Consider the following 25,448-nt stretch of genomic DNA (forward strand, 5'->3'; position numbering starts at 1 on the left):
TGAGTGCTCAGATACAATTGCTTTTGATATAAAATAGTGGTTTTCAACTTTTTTTAATTTGCGGACCCCTAAAACATTGCAAATGGAGGTGCATACCCTTTTGGAAACCTTCGACAGCCTGTGGACCCTCACGGGTCTGTGGACCACAGATTGAAACCCACAAATATAGAATAAAGGCAGAATACAAAAATTGCTGCAGTAAACTAGCACTGGAAGTTTAATTAGCAGAATTTAAAAATATCTGACCAACAAAGAAAAAAACTTGCACCACCAAGATACCTACTTCATTTATTTTGAAAGCACATTACGTGTCTTTTACAAGATGTACTTTCTTTCTGCTTGTAACACACATGATCACAGAGGTGACCAAATCAAGGACATCCAAGCTTTCAACAGTACAACCAACCTAGATTTCTTTTAAGCCACACAGTTAACCTGCATCACTGCTCAAGATTTAAAACCACATCCATGGTAGACAGCTGAAGGCATTCCAAAGGATAATTTACACTAATGAATAACTCCTCACTTACAGTGTATTACAGCATTTACAAACAACCTACCATAAGAATGTAAGCGAAACTGGGTGAGACCAAAGGTCCACCCAACCCAATATCCTGTCTCCAATGGTGGCCAGTACCAGAGCTTCAGGGGGAATGTATAAAACAGGGCAGTTGGAGCCATCCAGCCCATCTTCTACTCCAGGCTGCCCGAGGTTTAGGGTTGCACCAAGCATGGGATTGCATCCCTGGCCATCTTGGCTAATAGCCATTGATGGACCTGACATCCACAAACTTATCCAGTTCTTTTTTGAACCCAGTTATACTTTTGATCACCACTACATCCCAAGGCAATGAGTTCCACAAGTCATTCATCACATCCATTTATTTTGTTGTTGTATATGTGACTGAGTTTACCCTTGACTTTTTCTAATGGGATTAGTATGATAAACCAAAAAAAAAAAAGTTTAATTTAACAGACCAGAAAACTAAATCCCTACTACATATATATTGAAAATCTGGCAGGGAATCAAGTGGGTAGGCTGCAGGGGGATGGGCAAGAAAGAAGGAACGGTGCAGGGAGCAATTGACTCACTTTAAGAAAAATACAAATAGTGTAAAATCTGCAAGGTCCTCACCATTCTTAAACATACCCTTCAAATGTTAGGGGAAAGGTAAGTTATGATTTATTTATTCTTCGGGGAGCAATTAAAAAACTTAGATGCCACATGACATGCTTTTCCCACATTCTGTATGCTTCTCTACTGTGGTTTCCATGTAACTAAACGTCCCAACACCTATTAGTGATAGAGGGAATGTGTCACTCATTACTCACGAGCAACATCACATCTGCAACCATTAATATCTTTACTAGATTTAATGTGTCGGTTTTATGGGCCAATTTCTGAAAGATACCCATTAACGTCAATGGGAGTTACAAATGCTGAGTATTGCAGATGCTTAGCAATTCTCAGCATCTGATCCTATGTCAGGGTCAAATCCTACAACCCTCCACCCACCTGACTAGCCAAATTAAATTAATAAAGATTACTCGCATGAGTAAGATTTTGCAGGATTGGGCCCTAGACAGAGAATGTTGTCTTGGGCAAAGAGAAAATATTCTTTACAAATAGCAGCTAAAAGGTCATAGTGTAGAATGTTATTTATTGTCAGACAGTCTAAACTTTCTTTCAAGAGAATGCGTACCTTATGCTGAACTAGTGTTTGGGGATTACGAGGAAGTATTGTCCAGGTTCTTTGGCTGGATGTTTAGCTCAGACATTCTTCCTGAAGAATTATCTACTGAAAAACTAACTAATCCTCTGAGACAGACGATTCACATACTAAATGATGATGTCTGAAAGTCAAAATATCACACAATTGAAAAATATATTATCTTTGAAAAAAGTATAATGTGGATACAAAACAATCTAACAAAAAGATGCTGGGCTTTGAAATTCCAATGCCCAGAAATCAAGTTGAAATTGTTGTAATTCTAAGAGCACACACCTTTCTCAAGCAGAGATTGCCTGTAAGCATAAACAAAAGCCAGGAGGAATCGTTATCTCCCCTCAATAGAATTAAGTGAAAAATTAGAAAACAAAAACCTTTTGACCAAAAAATACGGTTCCAGGGGTTTTTTGTCCAGTTAATGGTACAGAAGTCTAATTAATTATTAATTATTATTATTATCAACAACTTGCTATAGCGTTGAAATAAAGCTGAAAAGTTGTTTTAACTATATGTAAAGTTAAAAACTAAACTATTGATAAGAATGACTTTTTATGCCTAACACTTTCCCCATCAATACTGCCAAATAGTATAACAGATATAAATAACTGTAAACACAGAAAGCTTTAAGCAACATTATTTAATACACCATCACTGTAGTCAAACAGCAAACACAGGAAGAGAAAAGAAATTCCAACCCAGAATCCCAATACCTCACAAGCCAGAGTATATAATAAAGATATTGAAACATAAGCTCCATGTTCGAAATAAAGAAAACTGCATTTGTTTTGTACTTTCAAATCTAACGAGAAAATGTTTACAGCAGCATGAATCAATGTGCTACAGCAGAGGTAAATCAGTGTCAGCCATGTTATGAAAGAAACTGCAGTGGAAAAAAAATCTTAGTCTTAATCAAGTCTGGTACACAGAGCCTTGATAAAATCATTGTATAGCAATGTCACTTATTTATTACTAGTGTCCGACTTCTTCCAGATAAACTGCACATAAGAACATTGATTATTCCCATCTAAACATACACAACTAAATTCTCAAAGTCATAACATTAAGAAGGAAATATACTGGATAAACACCAAAGCAACCACTATTGAATAGTACACACATCCTAAGGTATGGAGTGAAAAAGATGAATGCACTTACTCAGCATTAAATCCATTCACATGTAAGATCCTCATCTGTTTGACTATTGTGCTTTTACCAGATTCACCAGCACCTAGAAAATGAAAGTAAATCAGTTTCAGTGATGCAGGGGCACATAAGAATCTTCTCTTCAGGAGCAAAATCAAAAAAATTTGGATTACTCAGTGCGAGAGTGAAAAGTGAAAGAAAAAAGTAACTGCCATAGGAAACTGCAGACATGGCTAAAAATAAATGCCCAGTTCCAGTCATGTGTCAGAGCTCAAACTTGGAAGATTTTACCGACCATTATTTCTAATGTCAATGTTAAAAGCAGGCTGGTGGTTTGGAGGAAGAGACAGGGGCAACTTTAAGGTTTTTTATTTTTATTTTGGGAGGGCGGGGGGAGAAACTGATAAGTTTGAATCTTCTCATTTGGTCACCACTTTCTGGTGGAGAGAAAGGTCAAGTCAATGAAACCCATGTGATGCAAAAGCATTTTTTAGTTAGATCCTCAAAATCTTTGAGCCTTAAATGTAGTGCCTGTCATACAAACACTGAAACTTAACCACTCAATATGCAAGATACGGACATTATCATCTGAATAAGGAAAGCAGTCCCTCTGACCCCTCCACCCACACATTTGCAGAAAAGCTCCCTCCTCCTACCCCAGTCTGCATCCTGTAAGCAGCCTCCCCTATTCTCTCCACATGCTCCAAACCTGTCTCTCTCTCTCACACACACACCCCCTCTATGCGTTGCAGAGAAAGCCCTCTCCAGTCTGCATCCTGTAAGCAGCCTTTCTTGTCTTCTCCCACCCCCCCCCACACCCTGAACTAAAGAGAAAGCCCCTTCACTTTAGTCAGCTTCCTATAAGCAGTACCTTTCTGGTTTTCCCCCACCCTACACACTGAGTCTAGGCTGTGGAGAAAGCCCCCTTTCTCCCATTCCAGTCTGCACATTGTACCCACTCCTCCTGCACACTAAAGGGCTTCAGCAACAAAATCCAATTGAGCCATCCACACGTTCAGATCGGTGGCTCTCTGTGCAAAGCAGACAGACATTTTTTGCAGAGTAAACCCCCTTGTCCTAGTGAATTATACACATAGATGCTCTCTCTAGCATCCTTTTGCTGCTTGTTTTCCCCTGCCATGAGCCTGGGTCTCACTAACAGAAAGCGCACACAGACCTCTGCAGGATGGGTTCATGGAAGCACAGTTTGTGTTTCTAGGATGCCAGGCCTTCCCTAGCACACACTGACAGCACAAGCCTCCATTTTGAGTCTCACGTTCAAAACTGCATTTTAGTAGTTATATTTCAAAATTTGTTTTCTGACAGAGACACTCACCTCTGTCTTCCGCCATAAAAGCTGTTCCCCCCCCCCCCCAGCCAAGTCCTTAATAGCCCTGCCCTCCTTCCAAACAAGCCTCTTTAGACATTTTGCTGCCCAGACGCCAAAACCTTATGCCTCTTTTCTCCCCTTTTCACCAGTTAAGAATAGTTTCTGCCCCTACCTTTGCATGTAGGCAACCACCATATCCCCCCACCAAAAAAAAGCAACCTTGGCATCTGATAAGACAGGGAGCAAAACCAATCAAAAACATGAACATTCCCAGTTAAAGCAGAAACTGGGTCATCTCCACAACTGGAAATAACCTGTGTATTGCAGTGAATGTTGCATCTGCTGAGATACTTACACACAGAATAATTAATAACAGAATTTCAACTCTAATGCGGAATTTCCTAATGATTGCCTCAGACAGATTTTAACTTCCAGTTTCTTAATTTCCTTTTCTAGTTTTATTTTGTTATGAGTAAAAACAGAGTATAAAATGTGTAATTGACATGCCATGGAATTAGAGGCTTCTCTGGACCAGACAGAACATCAGTGGACCAAGTTGAAGCTTTATATATTGCTCTGAATGAGCCCGTTCCTAAAATGTGTAGCTCCTTATGGAGCAACAGGGACATATAAAGGCACCAGTAGTGTGAACGCTTACATACGTGCCTAACTTTACCATCATCGGTAGTCCTACTGATTTCAGGGAGACTACTCATGATAGTAAAGATAACTATATGTATGTTTACAGGACTAGAGCCTAAGAACAGTATTACCGATCCATCAAATGGAATGTATTTAGGTTCTCTGTATTATTCTTAATATTTTCTCACATACTGTTATTATAATGCTTTGCATTTAAGAGTTTCTCATTTATAGATTTCAAGTGCTCTACAGAAGTGGATAAGCATAAGACAATAATACACAGATACAGGCATTTTACCATTAAGGTATGTGTGTTATGGATTTCACATAAATGCATGACAGCTACTGTTTTAAATGTGGGTCATTCACATTAAAAAAAAAACAAACAAAAAAACCCATGAAGAGGCCTTATACCTATTATAAAGAGCCTACAAGTTTTCATGTATAGATATCTGAGCCATTTTCCCGTTACCAAAGACAAAAAAAGCACATCACAACCAAATGTCTTCTATTTTTTGAAATCTTGTGGCTTACTTACACAAACAAACTAATTTGACAGGATTTTCCTGTGTGAATATTTATAAAACAGTCTTTTGAATCTCTGGCTGAAATTTCCCCCAGACTGAAAGCCAAATTGTACTAAAAAGAGGGGTCTTCTATGGGAATGCTGATAGACCCTTAAGCATAGGGGATGCTACAATAATTCTTCTGGTTATTTCTCCATTTATGCCAAACCTCTTTGCTTCTTCTAAATCGGCACTTTAAAGATTTTACTCTAAGTCTGCACCCCACCAAAAAAAAATAAATTAAGATGTCATTTCATAACAGAACTGACTCAGTTTTACCTAGGGCAACCTCTCCTCCACACAAAAAGAAACCCTTAATACGTTCGCGAGCAATACACTCTACAGTGACTGAATTTGCTTACATCTCATTTTAAAAACATTTCAGAACAATATGCCTGCCCCAATACAATAAAAATATTCATTAAAAAATGTAATTTTGGGGTCTTCACCACCCTTTAAACCTCAACCTGTATTTCTAATTGTATCTGCTCAAAAATACCACACATGCAAATAACCCAGTCATTATATATATATATAAAGGACCAAGCCATAAATGCTCCCCAGAACACATAATATTTAACTAGATTTGCAACAAAAAAAATAATAATAATAATGGTAACTGACATGACAGAGGAGAGAGTATATGTCCATGACCCTTTGAAAAACAGCCTGTTTCCCACCACAACCCTGACATTACACTTCACTGCCTCCCCACCACAGATATTCACACACACCCAATCCCTTTCCTTGTTCCCGTCAAGGATTAACATCCCTTCTCCAACCACTTCCCCATCCTATTTTCCAACACAGTATCCCCCTCATTAAAAATCCATTTCCCCATCTGTCTCCTCCACAGCCTGGCTTGTAAGGTGCATTTCCCTGTTTCCATCCCCAATTTCAAGAGGGGGAATTCCTCCAGATCTCCCTTCCCCACCCACACCCCAACAAGCCCATTTAATTCCTCCTTCCCCAACAGTAAGTGGGATCAGTGAGTTGCCCTGTAGACATGCTAATCCCTGAATAACTCCTCCCCCTCCCTTAAGCACCCCACTCCCTGTGCCCCTGAACCCTATTCCCTCCCTCACCTATTAGGAAGAGCCCGAGTAGGCCCTGAAGATTTACTAGCTCTTTCTGAACAGCTGTTTCCCCCCACATCTCCCTCTAGGCTCAAACCCTGATCTTTCCCAGTCCCCAACCCCCTTACCAGACCTATTTATCGTCCCATAACTCCCTCTCTCAGAGGCAACTGTTTTCCTGCACCTCGCACCCCTTTACACAGGGTCAGGTCCTCAGGAGCCAATGAGCATCCCTACAGACCCGCTTGGACCGCGTGCTTTCCTTTCCCCAAGGCCTTCTCCAGTCCCTCATTACCCAGCAAGAGCCCTCATCTGCTTCTCCCCCTTTCGGAAACCTCCACCCAGACCACCCTTCTTACGGACTCCCCCAATAGATGCTGCTTTTGACCTGTTTCTCCCAGATCCCCCAAGCCTTCCTCTTTACTCAATGAAACTGCGGGGCCCTAGAGACCTACTTCCCACCAGCCCCCTTCCTCCTGGCCTAGGGCCACCCCACCTTCCCCAGGGAGAGTAGCCTAGACCTTCCTCCCAACCACTCTCTCCCCTAACTCCGAAGAGACGAGCCAATGAGTGGGCCCTACACACCTACTTCCCCCGAGCCAGGCCTCTGTCTCCTCACCCACCCACCCCCAGGAAGAGCAGCTGGTGCGTGGCCCTACAGTCCTGCTCCCCCAGGCCCCTGTCTCCCCAGGGCCCCCCTGGAAGAGCAGCCGGTGCTTGGCCCTACAGACCTGCTCCCCCAGGCCCCTGTCTCCCCAGGGCCCCCCTGGAAGAGCAGCTGGTGCTTGGCCCTACAGACCTGCTCCCCCATACCCCCGTCTCCCCAGGGCCCCCCTCACCCAGCAAGAGCAGCCGGGTGCACGGCCCTACACACCCCAGGCCCCGGTCTCCCCAGCAAGAGCAGCCGGGTGCTTGGCCCTACAGACCTGCTCCCCCAGGCCCCTGTCTCCCCAGGGCCCCCCTGGAAGAGCAGCCGGTGCTTGGCCCTACAGACCTGCTCCCCCAGGCCCCCGTCTCCCCAGGCCCCCCTCACCCAGCAAGAGCAGCCGGGTGCGCGGCCCTACAGACCTGCTCCCCCAGACCCCCCCTGGAAGAGCAGCCGGTGCTTGGCCCTACAGACCCCAGCCCTGTCTCCCCAGCCCCCTCACCCAGCAAGAGCAGCCGGGTGCGCGGCCCTACAGATCTGCTCCCCCAGGCCCCCGTCTCCCCAGGGCCCCCCTCACCCAGCAAGAGCAGCCGGGTGCGCGGCCCTACAGATCTGCTCCCCCAGACCCCCATCTCCCCAGACCCCCCCTGGAAGAGCAGCCGGTGCTTGGCCCTACAGACCCCAGCCCTGTCTCCCCAGCCCCCTCACCCAGCAAGAGCAGCCGGGTGCGCGGCCCTACAGACCTGCTCCCCCAGACCCCCATCTCCCCAGACCCCCCCTGGAAGAGCAGCCGGTGCTTGGCCCTACAGACCCCAGCCCTGTCTCCCCAGGGCCCCCCTCACCCAGCAAGAGCAGCCGGGTGCGCGGCCCTACAGATCTGCTCCCCCAGGCCCCCGTCTCCCCAGGGCCCCCCTCACCCAGCAAGAGCAGCCGGGTGCGTGGCCCCACACACCCCAGGCCCCGGTCTCCCCAGCAAGAGCAGCCGGGTGCGTGGCCCTACAGACCTGCTCCCCCCCGGGCCCCCCTTACCCAGTAAGAGCAGCCGGTGCGTGGCCCTATAGACCTGCTTGTCCTTCTGCAGCTGCTTCTCGATTTTCTTGTTGGCTTCTCGCTGCGCCTTCTCCTCGTTGCGCTGATCCTCGGTCTTGCTGTTCCCTAAACAGCCCATCTTGGGGAGGGGGCGGCAGGGGGGACCAGGGGAAGGGGGCAGGAGGCGGCTGGGGCTGCTGGGGGGAGGGAGGGAAGGGAGGGAGACACTCTCCCGGGCTCCCTTCTTCCTCCTCCTCCTCCTCCTCCCCCCCCTTTACTCGCTGCTGTGGCTGCCGCTGCCCAGAGACATGGAGAGAGCGGAGCCAGCCAAGGGGGGGCCGATGGCGATGACTTTGCTGCTGCTGCTCAGCCGGGCCTCCTCCCCAGCAGCTGCTGCTTCTTCTCACCCTCCCTCCCAGACCCGCTCCGATCCCCTCAATGCACCTTTCCCGAGAGAAAAAAAAATAGGGGATCTCCGCACTCCTGGCTGGATCACCGGTTAGTTCGGATTAAAAAAAAAAATCCCCCCCCCCCGTTTCCCCTACACACACACACAAGCAAACACACAACAAATCCAGTTGCAGGTCCACTCCCCCCCCCACAAAAATAATTCTCCTTAGATCCAAGGCACAGGCTCCAGACGGAGAAACCTCCCCAAATCCTGATCACAGAGAATCTAGAAATGTCTCTTCCTTGCCTCTCCCCCCTCTCCAAAGGGCTGAAGCACCCAAAGGGGTCAATCCAACCCCCAGCTCCCTGCTGGATAAGAAGTCCCTTTTCCTCTCTGAGCAGTGTGGGTTTTCCTCTTCTGCTGCCGCTGCTTCTTCCTCCCTAATGGTGGTTTTTCCAGTCCAAGGCCCCCCCTTTTTTTTTCCTTGCTGCTGCTGCTGCTGCTTTTTCACATTAGGTTTCCAGGCTGCTGAATCCTTTGGCTTTTCCAGCAAACAGAGGGAGTGGGGGGCAGAGAGGGGGAGGGGTGGGGGGGAGAGAGAAGTAAAAGCCGGTTTGGTCTCCCCCCCAAGCAAAACTGGCCCCCCACTAGCGGGTTTTCCCCCTAATTTGTTTTTTCTCCTCTCTCTTTTGCATTTCTCTTAGAGAGAGAGGGAGATATTTATTGAGATCTATAGAGAAGGGAGAGAGAGATGGGGTGGGGCAAGCAAGCTCACACACTGAACCATGGGAACTGAACCATTCACATGATACCCAAACGTCAGGAGTTGCTGACTAGAGGCGCCCTCTTCAAACAAACGCCCAGGGAGGCACCAGGTCCCAGAGGCGAGCGTGCTCGCTCTTATGCTCCCTTTTAAATGCTCCCCATTTGTTCTTCACGTTCAGAAGTTTGCTTATTTAGTGGCTTGGCTACAGCAACAGTGCAAACACGTAGAACAGTGGAATTTCCCTTGACAGGGCATCCTTGTTTGTCTGACATGCAAAACCAAGGTCCTGAGCACTTGTGTTCAGTAAATCCCACAGCAGTTTTGATATGTGAGCTTTGCTGTCTGGTCCTAGTAATACCTTTCTACCTCCTAAAAATGCCTCTGCCAGTTTCAGAAAAAATATTTTACTTTTCTTCCTCCATCCTGATTTCTTTATAGTGGTGTAGTGTAAACAGCTACTTCATTTCCCCACTAAACTCACCATATTAGGGGTAGGTTTCAGAGTAGCAGCCCTGTTAGTCTGTATTCACGAGAAGAAAAGGAGGACTTGTGGCACCTTAGAGACTAACAAATTTATTTGAGCGTAAGCCTTTGTGAGCTATAGCTCGACTTCATTGGATGCATTCAGTGCCTGTCCTGCAAACACCACAACATAAGGCTTCCTGCACCCTACAGGCCCACTGAAGTCATTGTAGTCTGATTAGTTTATCCAATTTAGGACTAAATTATCTTAATTTTATTCATTAGTATCATGTTTTAATGTTCTAGGCCTGATGCTGCAAACAATTTGGTACATGCATAACTTGAATGACTTTAAATTTAACAATCTCATGGAAAGACTATTCATGCTTAAAGTTAAGTATGTGCCTAAATGTTTGCAGGATTGGAGGTTTAACTATTTGATTAAAGTTTAAAAACTTGATTCCATACACATTTTAACTAAGCCGTTCATGGGGAAACAGGTGTCACTTTATAAACAAAATACTTATTAGAGAACATCTTTGTATTTAAATGTACATTTATACATGTCATTGGTTGATGAATTTTAAGCCTTTTCTAAACTACATAAGGCCCATCCTGAAAACACTTACGCATATGACCTTTACTTGATGTAGGTGGTTCTATGTGAGTAAAGTTGTACGTTTGCCACAACTGTCCCATCTACTTTGATCCTGGAAGGAGCTCAGCATGGGCAGAATCATCTCCCTGCAGGCCTGGGACCAGAGGCAGATGTGTAATTTTAAGCATGCAAATAATTCCACAAAGTAAATGGGACTACTCAGACGGTTAAAGTAAGATTGCTGGATTAAAGCTTTAGACTACATTGCACTACATCCTGTCTCTTGTGTAAATGCCTTTTGCTAGCTAACCATTTCTGGTTTATTTTTAAAAGATTTAAAAAATAAAAATACCCTACCCAAAGCAGGCAGTAACAAGCATAAACAAGTGAACTGCACTTGCAGTTGAAAAATAAAGGTTAGTGCCTTAGTGTTTCTTCTTGTAAAATACTAGTTCCCCAACATTTAGCAAAAAGGGATTTGTTTCTCTAAGGCTCTCATCCTGTAATCTGCAGATGGAAGGAGGCTGTGCAGAGCCTCACAGACTTCAGTGGGGCTTCATGGAGGTATAGGTATGTTTATGCAGAGACACTTACAAGGTCAATACCAAAGAGTTATTTTAAAAAAAACAAACCTGTCACTATAGCCTCAATCCTGCAAACACCTGCACATCTATTAACTTTATGTTTTCATGTGGGTGAAGTTAATTCCTGAAGGGTTTGCAGGACCAGGGGCCATTTTTGTAAAAACCCTTAAATTTGTGCTCCCTCTGTTGACTTCCTATCAACAAAAACTAGTCTCAAAGTTGTGCTAATACTGTTGGTCAGGCTGGTACAGAAGCAAAGATATTTGGCATGATGTTCTGGCATTCCGTCAGCTGAAGTTGTCAAACAAAATGACTGTGTTGATATCCACTCCATTCAAAACACCAGAGGAAAAGAAAAGATCAGGGACTGCCTAATGGAAAAGAACAAGATGGGCAGGGAAAAAATATTTTAAGCTTTTAAAAATATTAAAGCACACAATGAAGATATAGATAAGATTACCTGATAGGTAAAATATCAGTTTGGGGTAGATGCTAACTAAGATTCTATATTAGTTATCACTGTATTCTCTCTGAGATTAGTGAAAATGTTTGTCCCTCATTCCAAGTAAATTTATTTATCCTCCTTTGGAAAATTAAATTCTGCATAAGAAAATTCCAGTGCGCATCATCCAGTTAAAATACTGGCAACCACCTGCAGTAACATAGTTACCTGAATACAATAAGCATCCAGGAAGTCATCTTGAGCTATTAGACTGCACCTATTCTGTTGTCCTTACTTACAGGGACGTGGATCTGAAAGCAATCATAGGTCTGGAACAGAATACCCACCCAGCCTAAGGCTTTGGAGATTTTTCATGGCTTTCAGTGATTCTTTGGTGTCAATCATGAAAGTGACAGGGAATCTGGGCCCTGATCCATAATCCTTTGAAGACAATGGGAAGACTCCTAGCGACTTTACCAGGCATTGGGTCAGGCCCAAAGAAGACCTCAAAGATTTGTCTTGAATCCCCAATGCCCAGAATCAATTGAAGCAGAAGATATATAATTTTCCTGGTTTTTATTAATTATTATTATTATTTGAAATGTATTTGGAGTCAATTTATTTTCAAACAAATGCCAGTGATATAATAGGGTATTTGCAGTGGGGTGGGGGCCATAGGAGCCAGAGTAAAATTTACATTGAAAATAAAGTAAAAACTAGGACTGTCAAGAGATTTTAAAAAATTAATTGCGATTAATCGCACTGTTAATAATATAATACCATTTATTTAAATATTTTGGATGGTTTCTACATTTTCAAATATATTGATTTCAGTTACAACACAGAATACAAAGTGTACAGTGTTCACTTTATATTTATTTTTGATTACAAATATTTGCACTGAAAAAACAAAAGAAATAGTATATTTCAATTCACCTAATACAAGTACTGTAGTGCAATCTCTTTATAATGAAAGTTGAATTTACAAATGTATAAAAAATAACTGCGTTCAAAAATAAAACAACGTAAAACTTTAGAACCTATAAGTCCTCTCAGTCTTACTTCAGCCAATCACTCAAACAAATAAGTTTGATTACAATTTGCAGGAGATAATGCTGCTCACATCTTGTTTACAATGTCACCTGAAAGTGAGAACAGGTGTTCACATGGCACTGTTGTAGTCGACATTGCAAGGTATTTATATGCCAGATGCGCTAAAGATTCATACGTCCCTTCATGCTTCAATCACCATTCCAGAAGACATGCGTCCATGCTGATGATGGGTTCTGCTCGATAATGATCCAAAGCAGAGCGGACTGACGCATGTTCATTTTCATCATCTGAGTCAGATGCCACCGGCAGAAGGTTGATTTTCTTTTTTGGTGGTTTGGGTTCTGTAGTTTTCGCATCCAAGTGTTGCTCTTTTAAGACATCTGAAAGCATACTCCACACCTCATCCCTGTCAGATTTTGGAAGGCACTTCAGATTCTTAAGCCGTGGGTCGAGTGCTGTAGCTATCGAGTGCTGTATCTCACATTGGTACCTTCTTTGCGTTTAGTCAAATCTGCAATGAAAGTGTTCTTAAAACGAACATGTGTTGGGTCATCATCCGAGACTGCTATAACATGAAATATACGGCAGAATGCAGGTAAAACAAAACAGGAGACATACAATTCTCCCTCAAGGAGTTCAGTCACAAATTTAATTAAGGTTTCAGAGTAGCAGCCATGTTAGTCTGTATCTGCAAAAAGAAAACGAGTACTTGTGGCACCCTAGAGCATTTTTTTTTAATGAGTATTATCAGCATGAAAGCATGTCCTCTGGAATGGTGGCCAAAGCATGAATGGGCATATGAATGTTTAGCATATCTGGCATGTAAATACCTTGCAACGCCAGCTACAAAAATGCCGTGCAAACGCCTGTTCTCACTTTCAGGTGACATTGTAAATAAGAAGCAGGCAGCAGTATATCCTGTAAATGTAAACAAACTTTTGTCTTAGCAATTGGCTGAACAAGAAGTAGGACTGAGTGGACTTGTAGACTCTAAAGTTTTACATTGTTTTGTTTTTAATGCAGTTATGTAACAATAAAAAACTCTACATTTGTAAGTCACACTTTCACGATAAAGAGATTGCACTATAGTAGTTGTATGAGGTGAATTGAAAAATACTATTTCTTTTGTTTATAATTTTTACAGTGCAAAAATTTGTAATACAAATAATAATACAAAGTGAGCACTGTACACTTTGTATTCTGTGTTGTAATAGAAATCATTATATTTGAAAATGTAGAAAAACATCCAAAATATTAGTAAATTTCAATTGGTATTCTATTGTTTAACAGTGCAATTAATCGCAATACATTTTTTTAATCACAGTTAACTAAAAAAAATTAATTGCGTGACTTAACTGCGATTAATCGACAACCCTAGTAAAAACTCATCAGTTACCCATTGTAACAGTTATGAAGAGAATGCAGAATTGTCAATATGTACCATCTTATGAAGAAGGGGAAATCTGCCCTCAGCCTCAAGGCGCTTCTGTATTTTCTTTGTCATTAGTCCCTTCCAGATGCGGGGAGATCTTTAACTGGAGTCTCAAAGTACTTACAAATGTGTACACAAATATGATAGTAATTGGAGGTGGAGACAGAAGAAGGCTAAACAAGCTCTCTGGATGGGAAGTGTGGTAGAACATTCACCAACACGTGCATCATTGCTGTGAAATTGTTTGCATTTGTACATGATGGAACTGGCCATCAGGAAGTTTAGACTTGAAATTAGATGAAGGTTTCTAACCATCAGAGGAATGAAGTTCTGGAACAGCCTTCCAAGGGGAGCAGTGGAGGCAAAAGACATATCTGGCTTCAAGACTAAGCTTGATAAGTTTATGGAGGGGATGGTATGATGGGATTTTGGCATTTAAATCGATCTTTGACTATTAGCAGTAAAGATGCCGAATGGCCTATGATGGGATATTAGATGGGGTGTGATCTGAGTTACTACAGAGAATTCTTTCCTGGGTGTCTGGCTGGTGAGTCTTGCCCACATGCTCAGGGTTTAGCTGATCGCCATATTTAGGGTCAGGAAGGAATTTTCCTCCAGGGAGGATTGGCAGAGGTCCTGGGGTTTTTTCACCTTCCTCTGTAGCATGGGGCCAAGGTGACTTGCTGGAGGATTCTTTGCACCTTGAAGTCTTTAAACCATGATTTGAGGACTTCAATAGCTCAGACATAGGTTAAGGGTTTATTACAGGAGTGGGTGGGTGAGATTCTGTGGCCTGCGTTGTGCAGGAGGTCAGACTAGACGATCTTAATGGTCCCTTCTGACCTTAAAGTCTATGATCTCTATTCTAAAACAAAATGTGAATTACGTGTGTGCTGAAATGACACAATGATATGTATATCTGGAGGAGCTGCAGGACAAAGGAATTGTGAAGGTCCTCATATACTGTATACCTGCGTCCTTCTGGGTGGAATAAGACCTTGGGCTATGGTGTTGGATAAGAAGGATGTATTCAACTAATTTACAAAACTCCCATTGATTTACAGTGGAATCAAGATTTGGCCCATTGTGTTAAAACTGGTGCTCTCTTTATTAAAAACGGTAAAAAAAGAAGGATCCAAAATTGTGCATTCTGTGATCACATGACACTTGTATTAGGGACTGTTCCTCATTTATCTGAAAAATGTCTTCTTCACCCACTGCAGGCCTAGACATAGGGAGACGAAACCTATTGACCAGAACCTGCACTGTTTAAGTTAATGGGAGATCAGGTTCTACATGCATTAATTTGTGAGGCTGGGCTCCTTTTAGTTTTTACTGTGTTTCATACTTCCAGCTAAATATTAAAACCTGTTGATATTCCTCCTGGGTCTAAATACAACGATAGGTAAAAGCCCCAGAAGAAATGTTATACTGCAACCCAATATTATCCTGTTGCAGATTCTTTTTTACAGTCTAAAAGAAACATTTCCAAGGAAACTGATACCTCTGCGTGGGTCTAGATCTATGGATTTTGAGGAAAGGGGCATGGAATTTACCCTGGTGGCAAGACAACAATATTCTGTCAAGGTGGTTTATACCTGAAGTTAAAAATTGCTCCAAAGCAGAGACAGTAGGATCTTTGGAAATTAGTAACATTAAAAGACCACCTTTATACTCAGGTGATTGTGAGAGGTTTATGTATTGGTAAGTTTCATATAATACTTTTGATTATATTTGATAGATTTGCTAATTAATAATAATTAATTAACACAATTATACCCAGTGGGTGCCCAAAAAAGTTCCACTGGTCCTGAGCACCTGGCAGGATTGGACCCTTGAGTAGAAATGAGAGTTTTCCTTGGGAGAGGTCCATGGTTACTCAGCACATTGTGCTGCTGCCCCATAGGTTGATGACCCTAATGTTCCAGTGAGTCTCAGAGAATTCCTCCTTGTAAAAATAGGGAGCATCTCTGGAACCAGTGGAATCTTTCAACCAGGTGGCACTTTTTAAGGGCACCTAGTGTATCTCTGAGTGTGTGCACGGACATTCATGTGTTGATTAGAGATGTTTTCTCTCTTCTGCAGGCTAGGTTTTTTTTTATTTAGTATAATAAATAAACAAAAGCATAAAAGGCCTATGCTTTTGGGTTAAGACTTCTGAAATGCAGGATCAGACCTACAATTCTCAACATGATTAATTCCCAGTAAACTTGGCCTTCCTGCCAGTCTGATGTGGTGATTAATTAAGGCTACGAGTTAGACTCAGATCCACCTTTTATTTGCCTTGATTAGTTCTGTCATTGCCCGAACAATTCCTCGGAGGAGGTCTCAAAACGCCACAGAGACCCCAATGGCCTCTTGCAGTGAATCAAGTCTACTGCTTACACTTCTGCTAGATGGAGCCATCTTCCACCAGCCATCATCATGCAAAATCCTTTGGGCTCGAAACTAACAACATCTCAGTGATAAAAAAGTTTCTAAGTCTCCTGCTTGCCCTTTGATATGGTAAACAAGGGATCCTTGAGCAGTGGTTCTCAACCAGGGGTCCGGGGCCCCCTGGGGGGGGCCATGAGCAGGTTTCAGGGGGGGCACCAAGCATGGCCAGCATTAGACTCACTGGGGCCCAGGATAGAAAGCTGAAGTCCTGCCACATGGGGCTGAAGCCCAGGGCCCTGAGAGCTGCCACCCGGGGCTGAAGCTGAAGCCTGAGCAATGTAGCTTTGCGGGAGCCCCTGTGGCATGGCCCCCAGGCAATTGCCCTGCTTGTTCACCCCTAATGTCAGCCCTGGATTTTATATGCAGAAAAACAATTATTGTGGCACAGGTGGGCAGGCCTTGGAGTCTTTATAGCATGTTGGGGAAGGGGGGGGCTCAGAAAGAAAACGGTTGAGACCCCCCACCCTAGAGTAGCCTCACGCCGGTTTAAGGGGAACAAATACCTTTGAGCCAAGCAATAATCTCATAAGGAAAAACAAAGTGAACTGGACATGGAGCTAGCAGCCTATGCACATTTTTGTCCCCTGCAGTCACCAGCAAAAAAAACAGGTGAACGAGCAGTAACAGGCGAATCAGGTCAAAAATTAAATCATCCTCAATGAAACCCAGGTAGATCAAGAAACTATCATCAAGTAGGACGACAGTAGGTCCTATCAAATAGGAAACGATCAGGGTGTAATAAAATGTGCAATGTCACTAATAAACAAGGAGGTGTGCCATCAATAGTTTCTCAAAAGAACAAACTGAAAACACTTTATGAACACACCAAAACAAACAGAGCTAATAGGAAAGGTTTCCCTCTCCGGTAGAATAGAAGAATGTTCCATACAAAAATTCTCAGCTTAAAGTTTAAAAAAAAAAATAAAAAAAAAAATCCCAAAACCTACTTATCGAATCGGCCACAATGTTGTTGGTCTTTTGAAGTCCTACCTCCCTCCTTCTAAACTTCTCTTTAACTAAATGAAAACAGACTTTAAGGAATTCGGGATTATGATAATAAAGACACAAACTTAGAGACTTTCATCTTCTACCTTCACCCATCTTCTCTTTTTTATTATTTATTTGTTTCCCAACCATTCTGGCATTCAGCATTGAACTTTGTAAAAAGTTTCTTATGAAATTGCAGCACAAGTACATCCTAGTGCTCCAGGCAGTACATGTGACATGTTGCTTTCAAAGGGTGGGATCTGAGAGGCAGATTATGAGTCTGAGTTACAATTTCATTACCAGTTTGTTCTTTAGGCAGTGCACGGTTTAGCCCTAAATAATATTATTATTAATTACTGACCGCGCATTCTCATTTTATGGAATGTAATAGGAAGGGGTATAAGAGGATTTCTAAATAGATCTTGGTACATTGTCACAGGTTCTAATGTGCTGTAAACCATCTGCCACTTTTTACATTTTTAATTCAAACTGCATTCAAACTATCACACGCAAAATAGATTTTATCATTGCACATATGTTTGAGTGTGGCAAAGCTATAGTACTCTCAATACCAACCGCCATTATTAAAGATCACCTGCAAAGGAAACAGAATTGAGATTTTGCTGTTTTTCTTACCACAGAAAGCCTGAAAGTGTTATCTAAAAAAAATTTTTTTCTTGCCTTGTTATTTTTACATTAAAAACTTAGGCCCCTATCTTAAAGCTGTATTCATACAGCACACAAATGCAGTTCTAGAGCTTAAGTTCTTATCTACGCTGATTTTTTTCCTGGAAGACTCTACAGATAACTGGAGATTTGACAGGACTATGATTTCAGAGGTGCCATGCAATGAAACCATTAAGTCAATGGAGAGGCATTGCAGTCTAGTGGACAAAGCACGGAATTGGTATTCAAGATACCTGGAATGTAGACCTAGCTCTGCCTCTGATCTGCTGTGCAACCTTGGGCAAATCACTTGGCTTCTCTTTCCCCTTCCATCCTTTGTCAGTTTGGCCTCCTCAGATTGTAAGCACTTCAGGGCAGGGACCATTTCTTATGACTATGTACAGTACCCAGGAAAATGAAGCCTCCATCTCAGTTGAGATCTTTAGGCACTACTGTAATATAAATAAATAAAATAAATAATTATTACAGTGGAAAGTGATCTTTAGTAGACTGTAAAACTGTTTTGTTTTTTATTAATACCTATTTAACTCAATCTGTTGGGAGAACGATGGCTTTGTTAAAGTTTTAACGCTCTTGTATTTCATTGGCGGTCTCAGAAAACTCCCAGTTCTCATCTGAGCTCCCAACATTTCCATACATTTTATATACTTAAGGTAACAAAGAAGCAAACTTTCCTTTTTGGAAATATATACACACACACACACACACTTTTCAGGCCTTCTTTATCCACCATCAAGAACAGGGCAGAAACCCAATGGCTTGTTCTTTTACAGGTCACCTGTTTGCTTTATGCTTTTTGGTATTGTAATGCAGAATTTGTTTTTCCATTGCTCCATGCGTGCTCTCTTGTCTGAGTAATAGCCTATCCACTTCTGGAGCAATCAGCTTGTTACAGCTTAGGCTACACCACGTAAACATTGAGCCAGTTTCATAGCTGAGAGCCCAGTCCTGGCAGGTGGTGAGCATATTCAGCCTGCATGGCCTTCAATGGGAGTGGAAGATGCTCAGTATCTTATAGCATTCGGCCCTTAGTTACTAAGCCTCCTGCTTGCTCCACATAAATGAATGCAGTAATACTGTATGTGTACATCACCCTCTCCTCTTCAGTCTGTGGGGTCACTGTATTTGTGCTAGTAAAGAGCTGTTGGTAAAAATTCATCCCTCCCTGCACTAATGCTGAGGAATCAGGATTTGTGTAGGGAATGCTGCAAAAGTGAGGACTCAGATGAAATTCACACCCCACCGCCCCCACAGGCGGTAGGGCTGCAGAAAAGCCTTCAGTGTGTCCTCTGCATGGTTTTGGAATAACTAGATTCAAGAAAGTGCAGGTGCAGAATGGGGCTCCTGGCAGACTCCTTCTCCCTAATAACTCTTCTGCTGCAGTCTACTTGAAACAGCGTTGAGTCCCCTCTAGCACAGCGTTTCCCAAACTGGGTTCCGCGGAACCCTGGTGTTCTGCACGATGTGATTAGGTGTTCCGTGAAAGAATCGTAATGAAAAAAAAGGGTCTTACACTTTATTTTTGTACTACTTTATACGCGCTTCCCAGTTAGAAATTGTTAGTTCAAGTTATTTTACATTTGTATTTTTGCTTTGTTTTATAAAATAAAATATATTTGAGCATAAATAATGCAATTTTTTATTTGAAAACCAAACGACTACAAAACAATATTATAAGTGTTCCGTAAATATATACCAGGTGTTCCGTGGCCAAAAAAGTTTGGGAAACGCTGCTCTAGCATATAGGGGAGGGACAGTCCCATGCTCCATGCAGGGTTCTCTCACTTACCTGCATTTCATTTACATAGCCACACATTTATCCTGCAATATTTTAGCTTGGGATTGGTGTTAGTATTACTGAGGAAGACACTAACTCCATGCAAATGACTGGTCAGGCAGGTGTCTCCCAAGGATGTCTTCCAGAGGAAGATTTCAGCAGCCACATTATTTGTTTTGTTTAAAATGATTTCGGTCTTGATAGTGTCTCTGTAGCAAAGCGGCACACGTGCTAAGCATGCACAGCACTGCCTATTGTGAGGTACACAGAAAGGGATAGATTTAATTGATTTTGTTATTTGAAATATCTTGTAGCTGCAGGGAGAATCCTAGCCAGCAAGCTGAAATAGAACCACGCTTTTAGAGGACATTTTGGGGCCTAATGTTCCTGCATTGCCTTTTTAGGATTCAGCCTTAACTTTGTATTTCTAGGCCCCTGCCCTGTTTGGCCTAGCTCATGCATGGGCATGTGTGTTATTACTACTAGAGCTGGGCGAATGCCACACAATATTTTCCATGAATATACACTTGAATGAAAAGCATGTTCACTTTCCCTGAATATTCTAGTGAGCGCGTTTATAGACAGTCTCCTCAAAGAGAGACTTTCTTCTTTAATATTATCTCTGATCCTTTGGTCATGTGCCCAGGCTGAGAAAGTCCAGCCTCTTCCCCCCAGGCAGGGATTCTGTAGAGAGTTCATCATTTTTGTGAGTGGGTTGTTGGGAGATGGTCAAAGCTGATGGTCCTAGATTGCTCTGTGTCAGCTCCTGAGGCAGTCATTCAGTCAAGCGTCTGCTACAAAATAGATGCTGTAATGCACAATGGAAGTTGCAATGCAAGATGAAGGTCACCCTCCAAAATGAAAGTTACAGTAAAAATGTCATTCACAAAACAATGGTGCTCACAACATGGCACTAACATCCCCCAGTGTCACAATCACAGAGCATCCAGGAAGACAAGATTACAGAGAGAAAAGGTAGGAAGAGCTGCCTATCTGGTGGACACTGACCAAACCAGGACTCACAGGAGAGGTGAGACATCAGACTACAAGGGATGTGTTGAGGACTGGGTTATTTTTCAAAGATCTGTGCTAAAGTGCTGTTTAAGAGTAAAGTGACTATTATTGCTAAGCCTTGCTGTCCTGCCACATTGTCCCTGAAGGAGTTAATTAAGACGTTCAGAGTGCCAACAACATTCATGCATTTTTTAAAGAAAAGTGTATCGCTGCAGAAGTTGAATGTGCTGATATCCACAGTTATACAGGGAGGTGTCCTATTTGCCATGGGTCAGCAGATTTTTCAGTCTCTGCTCAGGTACACATGCAGCTGTCATGTATTCTATACATATGTGAACGACTGACATCTTTCTAGATGAAGTACAGCATATTGTGGTTTTAGCTCAAGGTTATTTGTCTTTGTTTCTTGGAATGTTAGGTGTAGTACATTTGCTAAAGCCCCATGCACTTCCAACTTGTTTAGAGACTGTTTAATCCAGTGGTTCTCAACAATGGGAAGGAGAAACTTCGGGGGTACACAGAGGTCTTCCAGGAGGTACATCAACTCATCTAGAGGTTTGCCTAGTTTTACAACAGGGTACATAAAAAGCAGTAGCAAAGTCAGTACAAACTAAAATTTTATATAGACAATTACTTGGTTATATGGCTCTATATACTATACACTGAAACGTAAGTACAATATTTATATTCCAACTGATTTATTTTATAATTATGTGGTCAAAATGATAATGTAAGCAATTTTTCAGTAACAGTGTGCTGTGACACTTTTGTATTTTTAGTTCTGATTTTGTGAGCAAGTAGTTTTTAAGTGAGGTGAAACTTAGGGGTATGCAAGACAAATAGGACTCCTGAAAGGGGTACAGTAGTCTAGAAACATTGAGAGCCACTGGTCTAATCAACTGATCTGTTCCCTGTCTTGTATTCCTTGCCTTGATCTACACTTGCTACAGTAGATGTATTGAAGCGTGATGGCTGTAATTTAGCATATAATTTTTTGGTTGGGGAGGGGGGGGAAGGCTACACTGAGTGAATGAATATACATTCTGTCAGCACAGCTATGATCCTAAAATAGAATTAAATTATTATGCTGCTCCTACACTCTACACCCTTTACCCATTCTAAAACAAATCTTTTGCTCTAATCCTTTTTAGATTAACTACTGAACTATATGAGGAAATATGGGGCAAATGGGATGATCTGATACAGAACCCCCCCTATAACTTTTACAAAAACAATATATACCTACTGTCATTCATAACCTATAATACCTCAACTCTTCTGTATTCCTCTACCATTGGTATTTGTTACATCTCTTAATATGTATGTAAGAAAATAAGGATCCACCTGGCTGCAGGAGCGCTGGTTTTCTAGTTAAATTCCTCAGGGCCAACAGGAGAGTAAAGCAAGAACACAGACTTAGCAAAGGACTTCCTAACCACAAACATTTTACTCTTAAAAAAGCACAGCAGAATTATGGAAAACAAACTCCTGAATTCAACCTGCCTCCCGCAGTCTGATCTCACCCTGTCTGCGAGTCCTGGTTCTGGCCAGCATCTTTAGGCAAGGGAGAGTCTCTCCTGTCTTCACTCTCTCCAGGAAGTTCTGCTTACAAGTGGTGACAGAATACATAGCCCCTACCTTCGAAACATCATCTAACCTTTCTTTTAAAGCTATCTCCCTCCCATTCTGTCCAGGAATTCTCCGCTCCAGCCCTATGTCTCCTCCCCCCTGCTTCTGTGTCTTTTGTCTCAAGGAACTGGATTAGTCATTGAGAGCCATTCCAAGTCAATGACCCTGCTAGTAGAGAACTCATTGTTCCAGTAGGGAAGAATCATTCAATGAAATGAGAGAGCTAGCAAGGGCCATTATTAGCCCTCTTTAAGGTGACCCACACCTTATCACCAATACACAGTCTCTAGAATAGACTGACTATTAGGATTAGATTGGTCTAATTATTAGATTGGTCTAACTATTAGATTAGATCTAACCAGGATTAGACTGGTTTTCAACACAGACTGGATATCTTAGTCCAACATGGACATTGCAACACACAGTGAGGCTGCAGTAAAGGTTACAATCACAAAATGGCGTTCACAAAGCAAAACGGAATCTGCAATTGAATACAGACATATCTCCAAAATGGTCACCAGATCAACTATTATATTGATCTTTAATAAAAACGTTTTAGTCACTAAAATACATTTTGTTCTTTTTTATACCGATTTGTACAAATATTTCTATGGATTCATCTTTGGCTACAAAAAAAAAAGTCTATTTTTTCAAACTACATTCCAGTGTAGGAACATTTCACTTTACCTGCTTTACTTTAATGCTATCATGAAAGGAACCTCATTGAAGTTTTCTTATTAGAAAAGCTTTAAAAATTAAGCAATCTGAATTATTTTTCTATGAACCATATTATCTTCTTAAGCATTAAAAAGTTAACTTCAACTCAAATCATTTTATTGGAAAAATTGATAAAGAGAGTAGACCAGATTCACATATTGCTGCCCTATATTCTCTCTAAATGTAACATCTAAATTCTTAGAATTTTTCATGTTAAAGTTTATAGCCAATTGAGTTTGGCTTTTATATCAGAAAGTTTGTCATGTAAATAGAAAAGGAGTACTTGTGGCACCTTAGAGACTAACCAATTTATTTGAGCATGAGCTTTCGTGAGCTACAGCTCACTTTATCAGATGCATACCGTGGAAACTGCAGCAGACTTTATATATACACAGAGAATATGAAACAATACCTCCTCCCACCCCACTGTCCTGCTGGTAATAGCTTATCTAAAGTGATCAACAGGTGGGCCATTTCCAGCACAAATCCAGGTTTTCTCACCCTCCACCCCCCCACACAAATTCACTCTCCTGCTGGTGCTAGCCCATCCAAAGTGACAACTCTTTACATAATCAAGTCGGGCTATTTCCTGCATAAATCCAGGTTTTCTCACATAGACTAACACGGCTGTTCCTCTGAAACCTGTCATGTAAATGTCATTCTCTAGCTGTAACAAACCCGTTAATGAATATGATCCCCAAGAAAACATACATTTCAGCACCAAATCCAAGTTCAACCATGGTACTTCAAAACACAATGACATTTGACTCATTGTGTAAGAAAATTGTATCTTGGAGATGCTGTATGTTCAAAACCAAAAAGACCAGCATAGGTTCAATTCACACATTGTTCTCAATATATTCTGGCTTCTGAATTGTCAAGCATATCAGTTGTCAAAGATTTTGTGTTATTGTCAAAGGGACATGGTCGATTACTTTCTATAATTAATTGGGTGTGGGGGTTTTTTTTGTTTGTTTATTTGTTTTTCAGTACAGTTATCAATTGTTTAGCAGAAATGGGCTAAAGAGTCAATGCTGGGGTTTCAATTCCAGGCTAGTTTAGGACCAATGTTCCCATTTGGCTTCAATGATTATGGCACCAAAACTGCATGAAGTCTTCTATTGAGATATCACTTCCATCCAAACAGGAAAGAGAAAATAGTCCCTTTCTGGTTTTGAATCCAACCCAGACTCAAATCTGGGGAGGCAGATTCAGATCCAGGAATTTAAATACAACTCCCTTGAAATGTGCAGAGATTCCATATTAACGGTGCCATTTTTGGCCTCTCTCAATTGTTTAGTAATACTTAGTTTAACCCATTTTCATCTGACAAACTGCAGTCCCCACCCTCATTTCCTGTAGACCACAAATCAACATGGCTTTTACTTGTTTATTTCGTTATTTCATTTCTATTAACCTGATTTATGGTGCCATGATTGTTGACATCCCATGGCTCTCCGAATAGTGGCTGTTAGTTAACTTGTGCTCCCTCTACTGTCTGACTTGCTTTGCAAAAGCACAGCAAATATAGTGAAGAACTTTTCAAATTTCTTGGTGACAAAGAAGTCTATTTTATTTTTTTAATTTTAGAACAAAAGGTTATTTGCCTGCAGATTTTAATGATTGCAACAAGGTCCTAAATTAGAATCTTTTCAAGATGAGAGAGAGTATGTATCCCTCTTGTAAGGCCTGCATAGTGCAAAAGCAACATGCATACAACTCCTACTGAAGTCCATATTTTCAGAACATTTGTCTTCCTTTTCTGACAGCACTGTGAGGAACAAAGGGATAATGGTCCTGCTCCAGCTGAACTCAATGGACAGAATTGGGCAATATGTTAGCTGATAACTATGGACCAGATTTTCAGAAATGCTGAGCAGCCAGGATTCCAGTTAAAGTCAGTGTAAGCTGCAAATGCTCAGCCCATGTGAACATCACTTCCTTTTATCTTGATTATTACGAAGATTAGACCAAATCCTTCGAAAGGGAGCAAAGCCTGAGTAAAAGGGCTGCTGTGGGTTCCATGTTTCAGCATGCTGGTATGTGCTATGTTTGGACCCACTACTTCTGTTTGACAAGCCTGTGCTCCCCTCATTTCCTTTGGAATACCCACCGGCAAACTGCACATCAACAGTGCACATGCAAGGATGTGGAAACCCTTCCGTGATCCCTTCACCTTTGTAGCAGCAACACAGGCTTTCCCACTGCTTATGGGAAGAGATGTGCTCTCTAGTCATAAAACTCTGAATCTAGCTGAACAGTTCTTGGATGCAAGATTTTGACTGGAGACTCTCTCTCTCCTTTAGAGCCT

General features: G+C 42.0%; 1 protein-coding gene across 4 annotated transcripts in view; it reads right to left on the minus strand.

Annotated features, from left to right (window-relative positions):
• Positions 1–25,448, minus strand: part of GNAS (GNAS complex locus) — a 256,365-nt gene that overhangs the window by 144,211 nt on the left and 86,706 nt on the right. For 2 of the 4 annotated variants that reach the window (XM_048819684.2, XM_048819685.2), the window contains exon 2: positions 2,886–2,958. In XM_048819684.2, the coding sequence (XP_048675641.1) occupies positions 2,886–2,958 (73 nt within the window). Of the gene's footprint in view, positions 1–2,885; positions 2,959–8,162; positions 9,316–25,448 lie in introns of those variants that run through there. The other 2 variants (XM_048819686.2, XM_048819687.2) reach the window with 2 other exon arrangements.

The sequence above is a fragment of the Caretta caretta genome, chromosome 13 (genome assembly GCF_965140235.1).
Source record: "Caretta caretta isolate rCarCar2 chromosome 13, rCarCar1.hap1, whole genome shotgun sequence".
In the NCBI taxonomy this organism is placed as follows: domain Eukaryota; kingdom Metazoa; phylum Chordata; order Testudines; family Cheloniidae; genus Caretta; species Caretta caretta.